General features: G+C 49.0%; 1 protein-coding gene across 1 annotated transcript in view; it reads left to right on the forward strand.

The window, feature by feature from the left end:
* SLIT1 (slit guidance ligand 1) overlaps positions 1-21,105 on the forward strand; it is a gene marked incomplete at its 3' end in the record, with an annotated part of 143,308 nt that overhangs the window by 8,631 nt on the left and 113,572 nt on the right. Inside the window, exons 2-4 of the mRNA XM_084245748.1 lie at positions 12,172-12,243; positions 13,641-13,712; positions 18,804-18,875. Of these exons, the coding sequence (XP_084101874.1) occupies positions 12,172-12,243; positions 13,641-13,712; positions 18,804-18,875 (216 nt within the window). The remainder of the gene's footprint in view (positions 1-12,171; positions 12,244-13,640; positions 13,713-18,803; positions 18,876-21,105) is intronic.

A 21,105-nucleotide genomic window follows, 5' to 3' on the forward strand; every position in this document is an offset into this window, starting at 1 on the left:
TCCTTCAATCTCTGACAATTCCTTCATCTTGTTTTGCTTTCCATGACCTTGGCATTCTTGAAAAGTACTGGTTATTTACTTGTAGTTTTTTTTTTTTTTTCATTATTAGATTGAGGTTTTGCATCTTGGATAAGAGTGTCAGGGAGGTGATGTGCCCCTTGGGATCTTCTTATCAGGAGATAGATGCTATAGATAAGTCTGATGACTGGTGCTGTTAGCCTTCATGGTTGAGATGGTGTCTGTCAGGTGTCTCCACTGTAACGTTACTATCCATTAGAATTAATAAACATTTGGGGGGAGATTCTTTGAGACGATGTGATATCCTTTTTGTCCTCAAATTCTCATCTACTAATTTTAACATCTATTAATGGATCTTGCCTGCAACCATCATTATCCACTTTTGATTTTCTATTTCCCTTATTCCTTCTACATTTATTAATTGAAATCTTTCTGTAGGGAAGAAAATTTTATTGCTTTTTAAGAAGGTGATTGATGGGTACCTGGGGTGTTGATTCCTGAGGGCAGGGGTTGTGTCTCATGTATTTTTTGTGTTCCAATTGCCTGGTACAAAGTAGAAGCTCCAAAAATGTGTGTTTTGATGAAATATTAAAAAAAGCTTTTGATAAATCATTTCTTGGTTGTGATTTTTTGCTTTAAAAATATCATCATTCTGGAAGACTGAATAATAGTTCCCAAAGATGTCCACACTTGAATCCCTGGAAACTGTAAATCTGTTACTTTAGAGGAAAAAAGGGGCATTGTAAATAGGATTAAGTTAATGTTCTTGAAATGACAGATGATCCTGGGTGGGCCCAGTGACCAGGAGGACCAGAGTAAGTAGGAGGAGATGTGACAACGGAAGCAAGAATGGTAGTGCTGGGAAGAAGAGGCCACAAGCCAAAGAAGGCAGGAGGCCTCTGGAAGCTGAAAAAGACAAGGAAATGGATTCTGTCCCAGAGCCTCTAGAAAGGAACGCAGCTTTGCCAACACCTGGACTTTATACCTAGTGTGGCTGATTTTGAACTTCTGATGTCGTCTTGTAAGATCGTATATATGTGTTGTGTTGTTTTAAGTCACTAAGTATGTGGCAGTTTGTGAAACTACCACAGTCCTTGTGAAGGTATTTTTGGAGTTGGGTTCAGAGAGCGGGGTCCTTGGGTTCACTCTGGGAAAGGTTTTACCAGAGCTCCCCTTTCAGCGGCATGCGGTGGGTTTCCCAGGAGAGTTTCTCCACGAGACAGAGACCTCAGTTTTAGCCAAAAGAGCACGTTTATTAAGGAAAGGGAGAGAAGAATAAAGGACACTTGCACAGACATCAGCGGGCAGGAAGAGCTGCCCAAATGGGACAGGTTTGCTAAAAGAGAGGCCTGCGTGGTGGCAGGTGGGCAGCCTTGAGGAGAGCTGCCTCTGTTGTGGACGTCAGCAGCGTGGCACAGGTCACGGCTGGGCGGGCAGGCTGCTGCCCTGTGGAGGGAGAAAACTGGTGAAGAGAAGCACCTGCATCGTCACAGGTTGGCAGGACTGCTGCTCCGTGCCAGTGCAGAGACTGCACTAATAGAGTCTTCTTCTCTTTGGGAGGGGGCTCACTCCTTTGTGGAGTGGGCCATTTGCTGCTAATTTTGGATAACTATATAGAATTTGAAAGGCACCGGAGGATCTACAATGGCCCTCAATCTCCATGTCTTTACTGTCTGCGCCCTGTGACACTAACAGCATCTGGCACCTTGCTTGGGCTTGGGCCTTGGCGCCTAAGGATTTTTAGTTCCTGTAGCTGGTTTAATGACTCTGAATCACTTCTACCCCCACCTCCAGCTCCTGGCATTGTGTGAGCCAGGTTTCTGGTCTTGTGACATCTCCTTTCCAACTTTTCTATCCTTATCCTCCATCACTATCAGAGTCAGGAGGCTGCTCCGGAGGTTGACACAGGAGAGGAAACAGCCCGGACCAAGGCGGAGGGTGCAAAGAGCACGTGGGAAGGTTGTGGGTACTCAAATGCTGGAGCCTGGGAGAATGATCTTGTGAGTAGAGTAAAGCTGGGGAGGGTGACTGATCCAGGATAAAGAGCCCTGAAGTTGGCTTTTGCTGTTCTGTTTGAATTGGCAGTACAAAGCTGCATGAAAAATATGACCCTGGAGGTAGGGATAGGGGTGGTTACTCTGTAGCATGTTCAGGCTAGAGACAGTAGGGAGGGCCTGGAAGGCAGGAAAGCAGAAACATCAATGGAGTTGGATTGTCCTGGGGAGCCGGTATGCAATGGAGATTCCCTCGTCCTTCCCAGAAGTGCTGATTCAGCATCTTTGACAAAGGCCATTTGGGTGATTTGGATTGCTGGAGGTACCCAGAACACAATTTGGGAATCACTGTGTGGTGCCAGGTTTCCTGTGCAGAAAGTACATCCTTCCAAGACCCCCCGGGAAGCCTGTAGCTTCTGCCGGCAGTAAGAAGGCAGGAGGTCGGCCTCCCCAGTGGTGTAGGCGGTTGAGAGCCGCACTGTGAAGCTGTCCGCAGCCTCTGCAGTGCAGGTTCGATCCCAGCCGGTCGGAGAGAATCCCACATGGCGGGCAGACCTCTCCTGTCTTGCCCACCGCTCCCCTCAGCAGTGTATTTCGGTCAGTCTGCCTGTTCTGCTCCCAGCTCTGTCTGGTGAATCCTTTCACCCCCACACACATCTGGCCTGTACCATGTTTCTTGTATAAATAAATAAATCTTTAAAAAAAAAAAAGAGGGCAGGAGGAAGGGAGGCCATGGGTAGGAGGTGGTGGGAGACAAGAGTTGCTCTGGCACTGGGCTAGGGTTTGTGGATCCAACCTGGCCTGGGTAGCAATTCCCAAAGCTGCAGAAGGAGTTTTGGGATGGACAGGAGGGCTGAGTGTGCAGAGAGCCGCCAGTCTGTCTGAGGATGAGGTCCAAGGAAAGCTTCTGGAGCTGTGATGGGGGGTCACTGGCAAAGCTGGACAGACCGGTTTCCTGTGAGAAGTAGAAGGCGGGAGGCAGATGGTCTAGAGAGAGTAGGTGGGGAGGAAGTTTCGGGAGGTGAGAACAAGCCTGGGAGCTCCACTAGGGATCCCGCTCAGGGCAAGTGGTTTGCAGGGGAGCCCCAGGAGGGCGTGGGAGCCCATGGTGAAATAGAGGAAGCTGCGCCTTCTGGGACGCTGGGAAGATCGGAGAGGAGCTGAGGTGGAGAGTGGCAAAGAGGGGATCCTGATGATGTGGGGGTCACCATTTAGAGTCCCTCCCTTGCACCAGACTCAGAGCAAGATGCTTTACCCACCTCTGCTCTTAACTGTCCTGGGAGGAAAGTATTACTGCTGCTTTGCAGAGAAGATTCAGAGAGGTGGAGCCATCTGCCCCAGGCTAAACAGCTGAACAGTGGGTGGTGTGCTGAGAGTCCCTGAGTTTGAGGCTCTGAGATGTGTTTGAGTTTGCTTTTGAGTTTGACTATGCTCCACACAAGGCCTAGCTTCTATTATTCATTCATTTGTCAGAGGTTCATTCAGCACTTAACAAAACCCCTTCAGGGCTTGACATGGGAACCAGAAAGGCAAACTGGTTACAATGGATCCCTCCCTGCTCTTGTTTACCAGATGGACCCAAGTTGCAGCTGGTGTGGGGAGGGGTGTCGGCCTGGTGGGTGGGGGTGGTGAGCAGAGTTGAGGGTGTAAGGAGATGGTATTGCAGGCAGAGGTCAGGGCCCTGGGTGGGCAGTGAGTGGAAAGCAGGCTGGCAGCAATGGACATGGAAGCCTGGTGGCTGTGTGGGGTCCCTTCTACAGGATCATGGTTTTGGAGGGGAACCCAGACCTGGGAGGGGAATTGGCAAGAGTGAGGCTGGGCCTCAGTGGTGAAGGGTCTGGGGTGCAGTTTGGGCCTCAAAACAGAACACAGCATGAGTTGGGGCTTAGAGCTGGACTCTGGCTTCCACACATCTAGCAGAATATCTCCTATTTAAAAAAACTACAGCTAAATGTTGGTGGTATCGGAGCCCTTTGTACTGTGTCTGGGAATGTAAAATGGTGTAGTCACTGTGGAAAATAATAGGATATGCCTCTAAAAATTAAACAAGAATTACCATTTGATCCAACATTTCTTCTTTTGGGTATATATACAAAAGAACCGAGAGCAACATCTCAAAGATATTTGTACATCCATGTTCATAGCAACATGCACAGTAACTAAAAGGTAGAAGCAACCCAGGTTCCAGAATGAATGAATGAAGAAACAAAGCCATGTGAATACATGGAATATTATTCAGACTTAAAAAGTAAGGACATTCGGACACATACCACAACATGGATGAATAATCTTTAGGACATTACTCTAAGTAAAATAAGTTAATTACAACAAGACAAACACTATATGATTGCACTTATAAGAGGTACCTTGAATTGTCAAAATCATAGAGACGTAAGTTAGCATGTAGTTGCTGGGGTGAGGATGGGCGAGGGTGGGGGGCATTGTTTAGTAGGTACAGTGTTTCAGTTTTGCTGATGAGAAAATATATTATTGAACAAATGAATATAATAAAGATTCCAGCAGAACTTCCAGCCCAGGCTCAGTGAACATTCCAATGCAAGCACAATTAACAAGTTTGCTTACTTACAGCTCTTTGCCTTTCAAGATTCATGGCCAGGGCCTCAGCGCTCTATATACAAGGTCGGGCAGCCAACCAGTTGGTCTGTCTCTCCAAGGCTGCCCCCGAATGCCTGCATCTTTCCCCCCTTGCCTTGCCCGCCTTGGCTGGGGACTTTGCGGCATATGGTTGTGCCTGCTGAAAAATGATGCTATCAGTGTAACAGATATGGAGATAGTTGTGTATAAAAGGAACCCTTGGTCTTTAAACCGGTGCTCAGACCTTACAGAGCTACCCATGAGGTCTGGGACCTCATGCATGAGTAATAAAGCTTCTCCTGACCTCACCCTTCTGAAGTACCGCTTGTTCTTCCTCTGCCTGGGAAAAAGGCTAGAATTTATTTCTATAACATTGCAAGATTGAAGAGTTCTGGAGATCGGTTGTACACCAGTGTGAATATACTTAACACTACTGAACTATACATGTAAAAATGGTTAAAGCAATACATTTTATGTTATGTGTTTTTACCACAATTGAAACTTAAAAAAAAAAGAGCTGGATCCTGGAATCAAGACATACCAGGGTTCAAACCCTTCCTCCTCAGCCATACCAGTTGGCTGATTTAGGACAAGTTTTTAAAATTCTTTATGTCTCAGTTTCCTCATCCGGAAAGGATGATAAGACATCTTTGAGACAGGTAAGAGAGGCTTAAATGAGCTGGCTTGGTTGTCATTGCGCAGGTTTTCCCCACCATCTAAAATTAGAGCACTCCTGTGAAAGTTTTCATAGGCAAAAATGGCATAAATTGAAATGCAATTACCATTAACTTATACGGAAAATTTTTTGAGCATTCCCGGACCCCAAAATAACCAACCAAATCACACTAAAATAGCATGAACATGCAGTAAAAGCAGGAGTAATGTGATAAACGCACAGCCTTGTGCGGGAGTTGCTGGGGAGGGGGCTGACAGGGCCACTCTTGCTGCTCTGGGCGCCTCCGGCTTTGGGTTGGCTGCTGCAGCGTGGATGCTGAGTGCTGTGGTCATGCTTCCCCTTTTGTCATAAAAGCGACTCCTCTTTGGATTTCTTTTGGTTAGTGAAAACAGGTACTACTGCAGGTCTTTCATGCAACCACAGTGGTCTAACACGAACTTCTGAAAAGCAGGAGATACCTGTACAGATGTTGCTAGGAGACAGCCGAGGAGGCGGGATGGGTCTCCAGGAACACCAGTGGAGAGAGGGGTCGAATCTGTCTTGGCTCCGGCCCCCGACTACTGTCTCTAGGGTTTCTTGACTCATTACATTTGGGGGTGGCCAGGAGTGAGGGTGTTCCAGTACTGGTTGGTGCCGGACCTGTGAGTTCTGCTAGGGAGTTGGAGGAGTCCCTGATCGTGACTTGCCAAGGCCTGAGCCCAGTGGAGAAGGCTTGGTGGCTATCGGGAGCATGTGCCAGGCTCAGTGGGCAGGGTTGCTCATTGAGCTTATGTTCAGTGAACACCTACTGTGTGCCAGGCACCCTCACAGTGAGCAAAGCAGATGTGGCCTCTGCCCCTCACAGTCTAGCAGAGGAGACTGGCCTTCAACAAAGGACCTTGTGTTGAACATGCTCCAATTCATGACCCCGGCTCTGGAGGAGAACTGAATGGACCCTAAGGAAAACTGGTTGAGAGAAGGAAACATGTAGATTGAGGTCTGTTCAGAGTGAGCCAGCTGTGCTGCTGGGCAGGTGAAGACCAGAGGGCTGTTCTAAGAGGCCTGAGGCTGGGCTGTTCAGGTTGAGGAGAAGCAGAGTGCCTGAGTCCCTGTGGGCTGGTGTTTTCCTTTCTAGGAGTTGAGGAAAAATCAGTTTTTTAACCGGTGGTCTACGGGAGATTGATGCTTATACAACGGCTTCTGCTATGGGTGCAACTTTCTTGCTCGTGTTCATTTGGCAAAAACATTAATTAATATGTTTTTGGGGAAGGTGGGGGAGCAGGGGAGCAGGGAAAGCAAAGCCCACTCAACCTAATGTTATTTGAAATATGTCAATTTTCATGCAAATTTGTCCTTGCATTGAGGACACACTTAACAGTCTGCCAGCAGCCATGTGCTATGTTAGGCCCACGGTCAGAATGATGAGAAAAAACCGGCGGTGCTTGTGTCCACAAGGAGTTCATATTCATGTGTGACATATCTGTCAAGGAAGTCCCCAAGTCCATAGGAAATCACCCCTGTTTTGTGCTGCAGAGGAGAGCTTTGGGGTACCCAGTGGGGCTGTGGCAGGGAGGTTTGACCAATTGGAAGGCGAAGTTGGAGTGAGTTAGGCAAAGCAGAAGGAGGGCCAATCTAGGGAGAGGGACTGGCAAGCTCCAAGGCCCCACCACAGGAGGGAGGGAACCAGAACAGGGAGTGGGCCTTGTAGCTCATGCTAAGATTTTGTCTTGATTCCAAGAGTGATGGGGATTCATTGAAGGGCTTAAGTGGGGAGTGACATGATCAGATTTGCATCTTGAAAAGATCACTCTGGCTGTGGTTTGGAGAACACATTGGAGGGGAGCCAGAGTGAATGTGGGGAGCCTGGTGAAGCGGTTCCTCAGGGCAACAGGCACGCGGCTGGCCAACCTGCAGGTTGGGGTGTTCAGTCTGTGGGCCCCTCTGCTGCTGTCAGGAGGCTGGCTAGGTAGGGAAATTCTTCCCTCCTTCAGTAATCAGGTCTGATTCTGCAGACACTGTGCCATGGATTTGACTTAGGTATAAGCTTTCAAAGAACAGAACTGAGGTGTACAGTTCCCCAGCCCAGATGCCAGTCTCATCCACAGTCGGAGGGTGTGTGTTTATATTTCAGAGATGGGCAGGGAGGGATTTGGAGCCTTCCCACCGTCACTGCAGTGTGAATGTTCTGTGCGAATGTTCTGGTTCCCGGGGAACCAGCACCAGGAGTGACTGGAGCTCCTGGGTAGGTTGTGCTTGGGTACAGAACACCCCAAGAGGGGCCCACGGTGCTTATCCTTGCCGCTCCAGGAAATCCTAGGGTTTTTTTCGGCTTATCATGAATACCCAGATGTTGGAGCTCAGATTCTTGTTTCCTGACAGGATTCAAGAAATCCTCATATGTTTTTGTTTTTTCCTTGGTAACTTTGCTTCAGAGGATTTTCTCCAAAATCTTTTGCCATGGAGGTAGGACCACACAGGAACTGATGAAAATTGGGGCCATCTGCCCCTTGAGTGTGTTTCCTCCTGGGGAAGAACGATGGGTACAGACTCCTCACTTTGGGAGAACCGTCTTCCAATGCCATCGCTGGACTTAGCATGGCGTCCCGGGGCCTGCAGGGCACAGAGAGCTTGCTCCTCCCTGCTCGGCTTGGCTCTGCCAGTCCAGTGTCAGCCTGAGCTGAGCCTGGGGCACTGGCCTCCTGCTGGAGCCATGGTCCTGGAGGAAAACAGCAGCAACAACAGTTGTAGTAGTTAAAATAATCCAGCAGGTAATGCAGAGCTGGACAGCACAGATGCGTGCCCTGCATGATTCTTGGTGCTTTAGAAATATTAAGTCATTTAAGCCTCACATTTCTAAGAGGTGGGGTGTGATCATTATCCTCATTTTATAAAAGGGAAAACCGAGGCACAAGGGATTTAAGCTAAATGCCCAAGGTGATACAGCTAGTAGTAGTGGAGCAGGACTCTGAAGCCGGAGAGTCTTAGCCACCAAGTCCAAGATCTTAGCCATTAAGAACATACTTAGCCCAGGTGCTAGGGACTCCCCTGAGGTTGGTACTTAGGCAGAGCTCATGGTCTTGTGTTTCAAGCTTCCAAGTTGTTTCTCAGGCCTGTTCAACCAGGACCACTTGCGGTGAGAGGTGGAGGGTCCATCAACATGATGTTGATGGATAAAGAATATGGACTCATACTGACCTGGATTTAATCTTGCCCCACCACTTTGTAGCTGTGTGGCACTGGGAAAATTGCTTTACTGGTCTGTGCCTCTGTTTCTTCACCCGTAAGACAGAGAGAAAATGACTCACTTCATTGGTTGCTGTGAGCGTGAAGTGAGATGAAGCATGCTTGGATTGGGCTCAGAGCCCGCACACTGCAGGCGCCCAGTGAGGAGAAGAGGTGGCTGTGAGCTCTGGCGACCAGCGCCTCAGGAGCCCAGTGCAGCTCTGGACCCTGCCTTCTTCCCCAGAAATGGGTGGGCTGCCCTGAGGGCCCACCCCACTGTGTGCTCTGGCTGCAGAGGACCTAAGGTTACAACAGCTGGCTGGGGGTGAGGGTGTCTCCAGGGGGTAGGGAGGGGCCTGTCTCCATGGCAGCCACTCCTGGACCACCTGTTGGAGGAATCAGGCACTGGAGAAAAATCACCTCCTCACCTCATTCCAGCAGCCTCTGCTGAGGGTTCAAGGGGAAGAGGCTGGCTCAGGTTGGGAATTTGATCTGACTGGGTTGCCCTGCTGAGGGGGAGCTGGTGGGGTAGATGGAGGTCATCCTTCTCTTATTCTCTCGGCTTATGTGGTGATAATGCCTTTTTAAACAGCAGCCCTCAGACCTGGAACCTAATAAGAGCTGCCTCTGTCTCACAGAGAGTTCTCCCCTGAGAGGAGGCACTTAGCTCCGGTTCTAGGGAACAAGGCTAATGGGGCAGGCTGGGGACTGGGGTGGGCTCTGGCCTCCGTGGACATTCTCACCTGGAAGCTGCCAGCAGGGCCTCCTGAGATAGGGGGCTGCATTTGTTCTGCTGTCTGCACCATGATCCTCTTCTGTCTGTCCCTTTTCTTGAGTGGGGGTGGGTTGGGTGCAGGAAATGAGGAGGAGGGTGGGCTAATAAATGTGTCTTGGCATCTGCACAGTGGGGCCTGGGAAAAGGGTGAGAGGAGAGGGGTGTGAATATGAGACGTCACCAGCCGTCCCTGCCCCCACCTCTGCTGGCCCATGGGAACCCTCAAGGATCCCAGAGTTCCGTTAGGGCCCTGCTTTGTTCAGACAAGTCTTAGTGTTTGTCTTTGCCTCAGTCTTGCTATCTGTGAAATGAGTACTTGTTGCAGTCAGTTGCTTATAAGCATGGTTTCCCTGAGAAGGAATGCATGAATGTTCTTAAAATTCATCTGAGTTTTCGTGACTTTGGACTGTGTAGTTCTCTTTCTGGGGATGTGTTCCGCCCAAATGCTGGCCAAACTTTAGGCAGTGTTGTGTGGAACTGAACAACATCAGAACAGCCCAGATGCTCCAGTAACAGGGAGGCAGGAATGGCCTGATAACTCGATCTATTCAATTGTGGGGAGACTTTCTGGTCAGCCACAGTCCTAAGTGGAGTGCAAAGAGGGTGTGACATTGTAGAAGGAATGAACACATTCTTTGATGTCATCGATCTTGTGTCTTCAGATTCTTACAAGTCATTGCAAATAGTCAGTCTTCCATAAATATTTGTTGAATCATCTCAACTACATAAGAATTGTATCCCAAGGAAACGGGTTTGAGTGAAAATATTACAAAATGTTAATGGGGTTGACTTCTGGGTGATGGGTTAATATGTGACTTTAATTTTTTCTTTGTTTTTTAGGAAACTGAAAAATTGCAATAATGTGCATCTATTATTCTTATTTTTAAACACAGTACATGAATAGTCTGTTGGCTTGCAAAAATATAGATATCTTTTTTAAAAGAATATGACAACGCAAAAAAAGTATAAAAAAGAAACTAAACTCTCAAGTCCTACCAGTTGGCAGTTATCGGCATTAATGGGAGGGTGACAGCCCTCTGTGATACACGTGTCTCGATGCAGGTGTGTGCTTTTACACAAAGGTGATCATAGAATACAACTGTCTTGAAACCGTCTTCCCACACACTGTATCAGGGACAGTCTTCCTTGTCAATACAGACTGAACTATAACATAATTTATTTATTTATTTTTTCTAACTTTAGTGTTTTTTTTTTTTTTAAGATTTATTTATTTATTTATACATGCACTGGGTACAGTCAGTAGCGCGGGAGGGTGAGAGAATTCACCAGAGCCAGAGCGGGGAGCAGAGCAGGCAGAAGGACTGAAGTACACTGCTGAGGGGAGCAGCGGGCGGCAGGAGAGGTCTGCGCGCCATGTGGGACCCTCCTCCGGTGGCCGGGGAGCAGCCGGGGATCGAACCGGTGCCGCAGAGGCTGCGGGCAGCTTCGCAACCCAGCGCTCAACCGCTGCACCACCAGGGAGGCCCATATGGGTGCATAGTATGCAGTCTATGGGATGTGCTGAAAGTCAACCAAGCATGCTCTGTTGTCCATTTAGGCTGAACCTTTTTGCCCTTATAATCAATGCTGACACATCTTTATAATCAAAACAACCCCAAATTCCTTGAGCTTTGGGTTTGAGGATGAATGTTTGCTCCAGCAGGGTGATCCCAAGCAAACCAGCCCTGCTAGTGGAGAGAGCCGACTTAAGGCTTCTTGCTGACAGTCTCAATGTTTGAAGCGTGGTCAGGTTGCAGAAGGAGCAGATGAGGGAGCAGCACAAGTGAGGCCAGTGCTGATTGTTGCAGGGAAGACTATTTAGTTCAATGGAAAAAAAAGGCCTTTGCATTGAGAAGAGTTGGTCTCACCTGGGAAGGTATGCTTATCCTCATTTAGGGAAGTGGCTTTGTCTGGGGCTCTCACCAATGTTCGTTACCTTGGAGAGGCCTCAAGCCCCTCAGAGATTCTGTTAGAAAAGAGAGCAGGGAAGGGGTTTCCCTAGCTGCTCCTGAGGATCGGGAGCCAGGCCCGGGGAGGGGTAGAGGGTGTGATGATTTGAATGAGTTATCAGCTTGTCGACTTGGGGACGTGGTCTGGCCTGCTAGAAAAAGCCTGGGCCATGGGGTCAGGAAGCCATGTGTCCTGACCCTGGTGGTGTTTATCAGCTGGTGACCTTGGGAAACTGCCTCAACTTCCTTGAGCCCCTCCTACCTCATCTGTGAGGTGGGTACGTTGGCCACTCTCTAGGCACCATGAAGATGGATGTAAAGCCCAGTTCCCCAGGTTTGTCTCATTCCCTGGAATGTCTGCTTTGTCCCCTTATCACCCTTGTCTTTGCCTCAGCTCGAGTCCCACTTCCTCATTCCCCTAAAATGATGTGGTCCTCCCTGCTCTCTCCTGCCCAGAAAAAGGACAGCTTGCATCAGCCAGATGATAGTGTTGGTGTCCTCAAGGGTGTTCATTCCAAGCTCAGGACATGCTCTTTACTTGTTATGCCTCATGCTAGCCCCCTGAGGTGCTTATTATCCCCATTTTATGGATGTGGAAACTGAGACTCAGCTGGGATTCCACCTGACTAGCCTCTTTAATTGACTAGTTTCCAGATTCTTTCCTGTGTGAATGTCTTGTCCTCCAACTAGACTGAATCCTCTCAAGGCAAACCCACATTTTGATTTCCACAGCATGCCCAACAGTAACCCCCGCCCCTTGGCTTTTGCTGATCAGATTCTGCAGCAAAGAGGCCCCAGCTTTCTGGACCTTGACACAGACTTGGGGGGTCCCTGGGCTTAGCAGGGAAGCACCCAGCCTTGTTGGTGAGATGACAGGCTCAGGGAGGGGAGCCTGGAACTGAACCCCTGGGCTGGGGCCCACCCTGGTCATCTCACCATCTCCTTCTTTCCATTTTCCACCAGGGAACTCAACGGCAACAACATCACCCGGATCCATAAGAACGACTTTGCAGGGCTCAAGCAGCTGCGGGTGCTGTGAGTATAGGATGCTTTCCCACCCTCAGCTGTGGTCTGGGGGAACTGAGGTGGAGCTCTGGCTGCTGGTTGCAGGGCTGGAGGCCCACCCCATGGGGAGGATGCCCTGAGGAGTGGGGGTGGAGGTAAGGGTGAGTCTTGACTCAGAGTGGCCACTGCCTCCCGCATGACTGAGAAACTGGGCCTGGGGTGGGTCCTGGGGTTGTTCCTGGCAGGACCTGGGCTGGGTCCTGGGGTTGTTCCTGGCAGGACCGGACTGGGTGAAGGGGTGGTCCCATCCATTGGCTCTCTCCAAAGTGACCCCCGGAAATCCTTAGGCCTCTGTCCTCATGGGCACAGGCTGTCATCACAAAGTATCACAGACTGGGTGTCTTCAACAATAGAAACTTATTTTCTTACCATTCTTGAGGCTTGAAGTTTAAGATGGCCACCATGTTGTTTTCTGGTGAGGCCTCTCGTCCTGGTTTGCAGGCAACTGCCTGCTCCCTGTGACCTCACATGGGCCCTTTCTAGGCTCCAGCAACCTCTTCTAAGTCTGGGGAAGCCCTGCCTCCCTCCTGGCGGTCCCGTCTTCCCCCCAGGCCCCCAGTGGAAGCTGCTCAACGCCTCCAGCTTTTAGAAACAAAGCAAAGGAAGAAGAGTGTCTTGTGGTAGCTTCTGCCCCCTGTCCTGCCCCAAAGCTCCTCTGAGGACCCCGAGGGTGCATAAACCACCCCTTGAGATGGAGAGGGGGAAAGCAGGGAGGAAAACATACTTGATTATCTCAAAAAACCAATATGCAATGAGCGATCTGTTGGTGGAAAACGCTGCCCTGCCTGCTGGATGCTCTGGGTTTCGGGGTGCGTTGGTGGTGAGGAGGTGCAGAGCGCCTCAGAGCAGGTGGTTCAGTTGGCAGCAGATGGGGCCAGGCGGAGAGGGGGTGTCCTCTGCCAACTGTGGTTGCTGCCTGTGTGGGCTTTGCTCAGTTGGCACAGGCTCCTGACTGCCCCCCACTGGCCGGTCCTCCCTGCTCTGCTCCTTGGACACATGCCCTCTGGGCTGAAGGAGGGCATGTGTGCCAGCAGCCCAGGGCTGCCTGCTGCTTGTGGCCTGGGCCGGGCTTTCCCGAGCATGCCTTCGGAGGCTGACCGGTGCCCCTAGGACTTCCATTGTGCAGGGGGCTTCAGAGAGGCTCAGGTGGGGTGAAAGGCCAGAAGTGCATCTTGCTATCGGCGGGTGGGGTGTGCCGAGGGGCTCAAGTTAGGGAATTTGCAGAGTGTGAGGAAATTTTATCGGCTCAGGCCAGGCGAGAGTTTGTGTGTGTCTCCGGCACAGCTGCTGCCCGCTCCCACGGGCCTGCGGTTCCTAGCGTCCTTGTCCTGCCCCCTATAGCTCTCCTTGTCTCTTTGTGTCCTCAGGCAGCTCATGGAGAATCAAATCGGAGTGGTGGAACGCGGAGCTTTCGACGACATGAAGGAGCTGGAGCGGCTGTGAGTATCTGTGGGCGCAGGCACAGGAGGGCAGTGGGAGCTGGCACTGAGGTGGCATGATCCTGGCTGCAACGATGGGGTGAGGATTTGGGGTGAGGATGCTGAGCCCGCCTCCTGCCTGCTGAGGGGAGCCAGGGACAGATGCAGCCACGGTCGCAGTGTTGTAGGAGATGATGGCAAAGACAAAGCTGGGGAGAGTCCTCACCCCACATTCTAAATGCAGCTCTCTTTGTTGCTTTTCCCTGAAAATACATGATGGCAAAAATACACGCAGTACAGAGGCTGTGAAATTTCTTCTTATAGTCTCAACCCCTGGGCAAAACCACTGTTCATCGATATGTGCGGCCTTAAAGGAAGCACCTGTGGGCCCAGGGGATGGTTGGAAAAGCCCCAGGGGAGCTGTGTGTTGGGTGCTCAGGGTGTCAGCATAGGACATAGGACATGTTCCTGGTTTGTATGTCTTGTTCCTTACAGGGCTTTCAAGTTGGAAAAGGGGTTTTGATCAGTTTTAAGTTCCAGGTAGGCAATAATGAAAAAATAAAAGGATGTGGTGTGAGTATGTTGAGGGACGTTCACATTCAAAGTGGCCTCTGGCCTTGTTCTTCTGCAAGGTGAATTGAGGTGTCACGAGCCCTTAAGTTCATGCCTTTGAATCAGGAGGTCCATTTTATTTTAAGGAAATAACCAGAGACATGGCTAAAAATTTAGGTGTAAGCATATTCATTACACATTACATAAATGCAATAAAAAAATTGAAAATGGTCATCCTGGTGGAGACATAAGAAGTAAACTTACATTTAAAAAAATGAGTGATGTTTTTATGAAATCTGCAGAAGGGAAAACTATACCTTGGGGAGTCGGGGGTTGGGACCCAGAAGGAGTGGGAGCCAGCCTACCTACCCAGGAGGCTGATAGAAGGGAGCACAGCATGGAGAAGAGCCAGGCTGGCTTGGGGAGCCCCGGCCTCAGGGCCGTCATCAGGGACACTGCACAGCTTATGGACACTCAGGCCAGCCCTGGCAAGCTTGGTGAAATCACAGTTTTTGAGGAACAGTTAAGCCCATTGGAATGAGCTGACAATATAATGTTAAGCAGGGAAGTCTGGAAGTGTCATTTGGGTAAATAAAACTGACTTGTATGTGTACCGTCTACAAGAGGAGGAAAACAATCAAGAACATCCGCTTTCATTACCTTGAGTGGTGGGAGGACAGATAACTTTAATTTTACTCCTCGTGCCTTCCTTTTTTTACCGATTTTCTAACATCAAGTTTTTCTCATAGCATGGCTGCTGGTGATTGCCTTACACTATGCCAAGCACCAAGATAGTTTCTTTGCCCCCAATATCTTGTTTAATCCTTAAAACAACACGGTGCTTGGTGATGTCTTACAGACAAGAAATAGAGGTGCACAGAAGTTAAGGCGCTTGCCAAATTAAATGATTATTAACCGGTGATTAAGTGATTATGTGCAGAAGAGGGGATTAGAACCTAGATCATTTTGCCTCCAAAGCCTGAGCTCTTAATGACTATGACCTAATACCTCACTTTTCTTTTTTATTTCAAAGAAAATAAGGTATTAAATAAAGGAGAAAAGATGACGGCTGTCTCATTGCCTCCCTGCAGCCTGGAAGAAAGTCAAGGCCGTCTTTCTTTCCCCACTCTTCATCCTCAGACCCTGCGCTGGGGAGCCCAGGGCCCGTGGCTTCAACCCATGCTTAGACCTGTGTTTGTTTTCCTTAAAAAGCTCAGAACAAAATACATATTCATGACCTGGCTCAGAGAGGCTGATTTGGACCGAACCCATTGGGGCTCCAGCTCTGGTGCCGCCATGCCCTGGGGAAGGAGAAGGGGGGGCTGGTCCAGACAGGGTGGGGTGGCCAAGTCACGCCGGCTGCTGCACCCAGTGCTTGGCAGGGACTTCCTTTCTGAGTCACAACTTGTCATCGTGGACTTTGTTCCTTTTGTCCTTTTCCATTCCTTTCTTCCGATGGGTCACCGGCAACTTCTCTGATGGTGGTTATTCTTGGGAGGTGTGACTGCTCTGTCCTGGGGGCCCCGGGGGCCCCTGCTGATGGCTGCACCTTCTCTGACTTGTTGGAGATCAGTGGGGGGTCAGTGTGTCATAAAAGTTGGCTAAAATGGGGAGTCAAATACTGCACACACTCCACATATTTCACTTTAAGTCAAAGTTTATAAATATGCATTTATTGACTCTGCCCACCCCTCTTTTTTCTTTGGCCAGGGGCCAAAGAGATGCTGATGGGAACAGTAGGTTGTTCTCCTCACCTCAACCATGCGTTCACCTTGCCTATGATTTCTGATTTTCGTTTCTCTGAGGTGGAGTTGGGGTGAGATTTCGGAAAGACCTTGGGAGACAAAACAAAAACTAAGGAGAATTCTGAATTTCTTTTCTGCCTCCCTCTTCTAGTCTTTCACTCAATTTGATGGCCCTTTAATCAGTAATTTTCCTTTTATTGACTTGTTCCAAAGCTTAGTTTTCTTAGAGATGACTCTTTTCACACTCGTGTTTCACTCATTTATGTAATAGTTAATTCAATTATATAATTGTAGGTACCTCTGGCATAAACAGCTTCTGGAACAGACATAACTGGTTCTCCTCAGCAGTTAGCAACATGAGGGCAGGAGCAGAGGTGTGGGGTCCTGCTGGCGCCGAGGAGCCCCAGCATCAGTCAGTCTGGCTTGGGAGCAGTGGCATGCCCAGTCCCCACTGCTGGCTGGCTGGTGGGGGTCCGTGTAGAGTGGAGGCAGCCCGGGTGGGAGCTGGGGGAGGCTTCAGAACCCCGCCTCTACCACTTGGCGGTAAGTTGGGTGAGTCATTCACCTCTGGGCATCCCTGTTCCCTCAATTATCAAGGAGACAAGTCAACAAGTCGACAAACATATCCTGAGCACCTATGTAGAGCCACACCAATGGCGAGGTGGTGGTGGTAAAGCCTTCCCCGGGGGCTGTTGTGAGGAGGAGACCGAGGTGAGTGCAGGAGCGTGCAGAAGGCGCTGTTGTAGTGCTCAAGAGAAAGAAACCCGCCTTCCCTTCTGCATTCCCTCCATTGGTGAGGTCATGCCTGCCGAGCACCGCAGGGCCTGGCGCACGGTGGGGCTGAGGTGGGGCCCAGCAGGCCCGCGCCATGCTGGGTACTCCTTTTGTGTCCTTTGACTTTCCACTTCATACCAGCTATTGAATCCCACCTCCTCTGAAGTGTTTTTCAGAAATTGAAGCTGGAAAAATGAGAAAGTCTTAGGGAAGACAAAACAAAACAAAAAGTAATGATTAGCAGGCAGTGTAAACACAGGATTAATTTATTGGACGAGGTTAAGGAGCTTGGAGTCATCGGATGTCTACTCCTGTTGCTCCAAGGATTATACTGGGGTCCTCTTTCCCCCAAGGCAGTGATCTGTTTCCCTAGGAGACAGCTGGGCTAAAGGTGCAGCTCTCACTGTCCATGCTGTGCTGGAAAACAGCCCCTTTCCCACATATCAGATGAAGGGTGGCCCCCTAGGAGGTAACCACAGGCCAGTGACCACTGGTCACATGGAATGTCGTTTCTTCCTCCCTCCCTGCAACGGAGACTTTAGCTGAGTTGGTTTATCCTTGTCTAGCTCTGTTAAAGGAGATTCTTGAGTAGAACTCAAACTGTGCTATGGACTTGACAGCAAGTGCTTCTCCAATTTAACGTACCCTCGGAGCACTTGGGGATGTTGCTGAAAGGCCAGACTGGAGTTGATGGGCCTGGAGAGAGCCTGCAATGTTACAGCTCTTACCAGGGTGCCCAGTGCTGCTTCTACAGGTGCCCGGGTGGGAGTGCTGAGGGTCTAGCCAGCGTCACCCCACCCCGCCCGATGGGTGAGTCAGGACTAGTTGCCTAAGCTGGTGAGGTGAGTTCCGTCATCGCTTTCTGCCTACGTAGGGCAAGTCCAGGACCTTTCCGTGTCAGGTCTTCTCGTCAGACCAGACTCCAGGAGTGGAGCCAGATTTCCCTCTCCAGACTGTGTTTATAATACTGAAAAGTGTCCATCAAGAGAGCAGTTATTTAAAATGATGGGCATACTATTCAGTTATTAAAAAATAAAAGGGTGGTTCTCTGTTCAGTGTGGAAAGACATCCACAAACCATTAGGTGGCCAGCTCATTTTTCTTCTGTTATTTGAGACTTAAAATTAAGCATGCATTTTCATAAATAATGAAAAAGTCAGTAAAGCTATTTTCATTTTGCAAAAAGACCTAAAGCCAACAAGGAGAAGTTAATTTGCAACTGAGTCAAACGTAAATGAAGGTGATGGAGAAGCAGAACCTCCCCACTAGGGGACATCTCACATTTCAAGTGTAGTCAGATGCCCAGTGTAAGCTGAGATGATATTCGAATCGGTGCCTTATAAATTACACAGGGTCTGGCAAATGTGAAGTGATGATGGGTAGGAGAGAAAATATTTTTTGACCGCCCACTACATGTCCGGTCCTTGGCGAGGGCCTTGCACAGATACTCTGTTTTGATCCTCCCTAGATGCCGGGGAATTCCCACTTTTTTTTTTAATTTTTAAAAAAGATTTATTTATTTATACAAGAACTGGGGTATAGGTCAGAAGTGCAGGAGGGTGAGAGAATTCACCAGAGCCAGAGCAGGAACAGAATAGGCAGAAGGACTGAAAACACTGCTAAGGGGAGTAGCAGGCGAGGCAGGAGAGGTCTGCTGCACCATGTGGGGTTCTCCCTGGCTGGTGGGGAATCGAACCAGCGCTGCAGAGGCTGTGGACAGCTTTGCAGTGTGGCGTTCAACCGCTGCGCCACCAGGGAGGCCCGGAATTCCCACTTTAGAGATGAGTATAGATGAGGAAACCAAAACAAAGAGGAGGCGATTTCCCTTGGGTTACCGTCACCCTTATAGGATGTGAGCCCTGGACACTCTCACTCTGATTTCAGGGCCTTCTAAAAAGTCTTTTTTTTTTTTCTTTAGGAATGACTTTTATTAGGGTGAGGGCTGCAGGCCTGTCCTGGTCGGGTTAGTGTTCTATGAAAAGCCTTTTGAATTTCCTGGACATTTAGGCAATTTCCAACTCATCCTGTCTTTTCTCTTTTAGACGCCTGAACCGGAACCAGCTACACGTGTTACCAGAACTGCTGTTCCAGAATAACCAGGCTCTGTCAAGGCTGTGAGTGGCTGCAAAGCTGGCTTGTGGGAGGGACAGTGTCTAGTCTGTGGGGTTTGCACTTTCCTGTGACCCCGGAGCTTCTCGCCTGGTGGTGATTGCTCAGGGCACTTTCTGTAGGAAGGTGCTACGTGTGGCTATCTCCACGGCACTTGACAGGATCCACAGTTCACCCAGTTCTGTGTTCTGCCTCTGACAGCGCGGGTGCAAGGACGTTCTAGGGGTGGGCACGCTTGTCGGCCTTAGGCCAGAACTTACAGGGAGGTCCCCTCTTGTGTACCCTCACAGCCTTTGGTAACCTGTGTGGGGTTGAATATTTATTCATTCAACTAAGCCCTTCCTAAACCTATTGCTATTTTTCACTTGGAATAATAAGGTCTGTAAGCTGATCTGTAACCATGGTGTGAAGTCACACTCCTATTTGCTATATATATACTTCTTTTAAGCTTAAAGTAACTGGCAAATTTCGCTGTTCATGACTTGCCAAATATGTCTGTAACTGTTCTGATGTATACTTTGTTTTGTGGGAGCTTGGGTTAGACAGAACCTTAGAGGTTATCTAAGGAATCTCCTTCTGTAGCTCCTTAGCATATGGTCCTTCAGTCTTCACTTGCTTTCCTCCAGTGACAAGGAGTTCACCACCTACCCAGATAATCAATTCCATCATTGGATAGATCTGCATAATACAGATATTTTCTTAACTTTGAGCCTGAAACTGCTTTCTAAAAATTTATGTTTTTCCTGGCTTTGCTTTCCATGAGTACCTAGAACCATGTACTCTTGTTAGGTTTTGAAGGGTTGTGACTTTTTGAATTCTGAGCTGGTAGGTTTTTGAGGCCCCCTAGTCATGTTATTAATGACCTGTCAACCACTGGCTGGGGCCTGCTGCAAGCCTAGCAAGGTACTCTGTGAGATACTGGGGCTGCTGTTCTTCCCTAAAGAGGTTTGCAGGGCAGTGCCTAAGGTGGAGGCAATTCAGGTAGGACAGGTAACACCTAGGTGGGTGGGAGATGGCACCGGGCTGTGTGCTGAGGGCCTGAGGGTGGGCTCCTGGACTCTGGAGCTTCAACTCCTCTCCTTGGATTAAACACAGCTTAGTCTCTCACCTGCTGCCGTAGTTTCCAGATCTCTTGCTAGCCTGGTGGTCTCCAGGCTGCTCCAGAATTTGCCATCAAAGCTGCCCGCAAGTTTTTGTGTTTAAGGTGGAACTCTAATTTTTAGTCCGTTCAAGTGGATAGTGGTTTCTTTTCTTCTCCTGCTGACCTGAGGCTACACTACAGTGATCTCAGTGAAGATTCCTTCTCCTGGACTTTGGGCTGGAACTGAGCCTTAATTTTCAGTGCCCCTGCACTGGAGGTTGGCTCTTCATTTCACACCAGGCACGCACATGGCCTTACCTGACTGCTGAATGTACAAGACCCTTCCCAGCAGCTACGTCCACTCAACATGTCTTTAACCAGTGGTCCACACGCCGGTCTGTGAGGTCCGTGCTCTCCTGGTCACAAGCAGGCTAACCTGGCCCTGACTCAGTCCCAGCAGCTCCTGTTTTGTGCGCTCTGGCTCTTGCAAGGGTTATCTCAGCTCTGCTTGTTTGCAGAAATTCCTCCAGAACATCTTTTCTATTGGTTTTCTCTAGTACTTCTCTTTCTCCTTGTCTGAAGCTCTCTTAGCCTTTCATGCTTTTGTCCTCACTCTCTGGGATCAGACTCCCTTACTGTAGCCGTGTGAATCCACTACCTTCTACTATCCAGGGTTCAGAGCAGGTGTGTGCTGGATGGTGGCCATCTAGCGCTGGGCACCTGCTTTGACTCCTCCCTTTATTGATTTAAAGAATCTTTAAAGTTATTTTTAAATTTCAGCTTTGCTGAGGTGTAATTGATGAATAAAATGGCAAGATATTTAAAGTGTACTTCATGGTGATTTGCATTGTAAAAGGATTCCCCCCCTACTTAATACATCCATCACCTCTCATGTTTATTTATCCTTGTTTTTGATGAGAGCATTAAAATTCTATTCTTTTAGCAATTTTCAATTATGCAATGCGGTGTGATCAGCTGTAGTCATATCTCACACCTTAGTTATCTTATAGCTGAAAGTTTGTGCCTTTTACCAACTTCTCCTATTTCCCTTACCGTTAAGCCTAGCAATCACTTTTTCACTCTGTTTCAATTTAAAAAAAATTTTTCGCATATACAAGTGATGCAGTATTTGTCTTTCTTTGTCTGGCTTATTT

The sequence above is a fragment of the Talpa europaea genome (assembly GCF_964194135.1).
Source record: "Talpa europaea genome assembly, chromosome: 10".
NCBI lineage: Eukaryota > Metazoa > Chordata > Mammalia > Eulipotyphla > Talpidae > Talpa > Talpa europaea.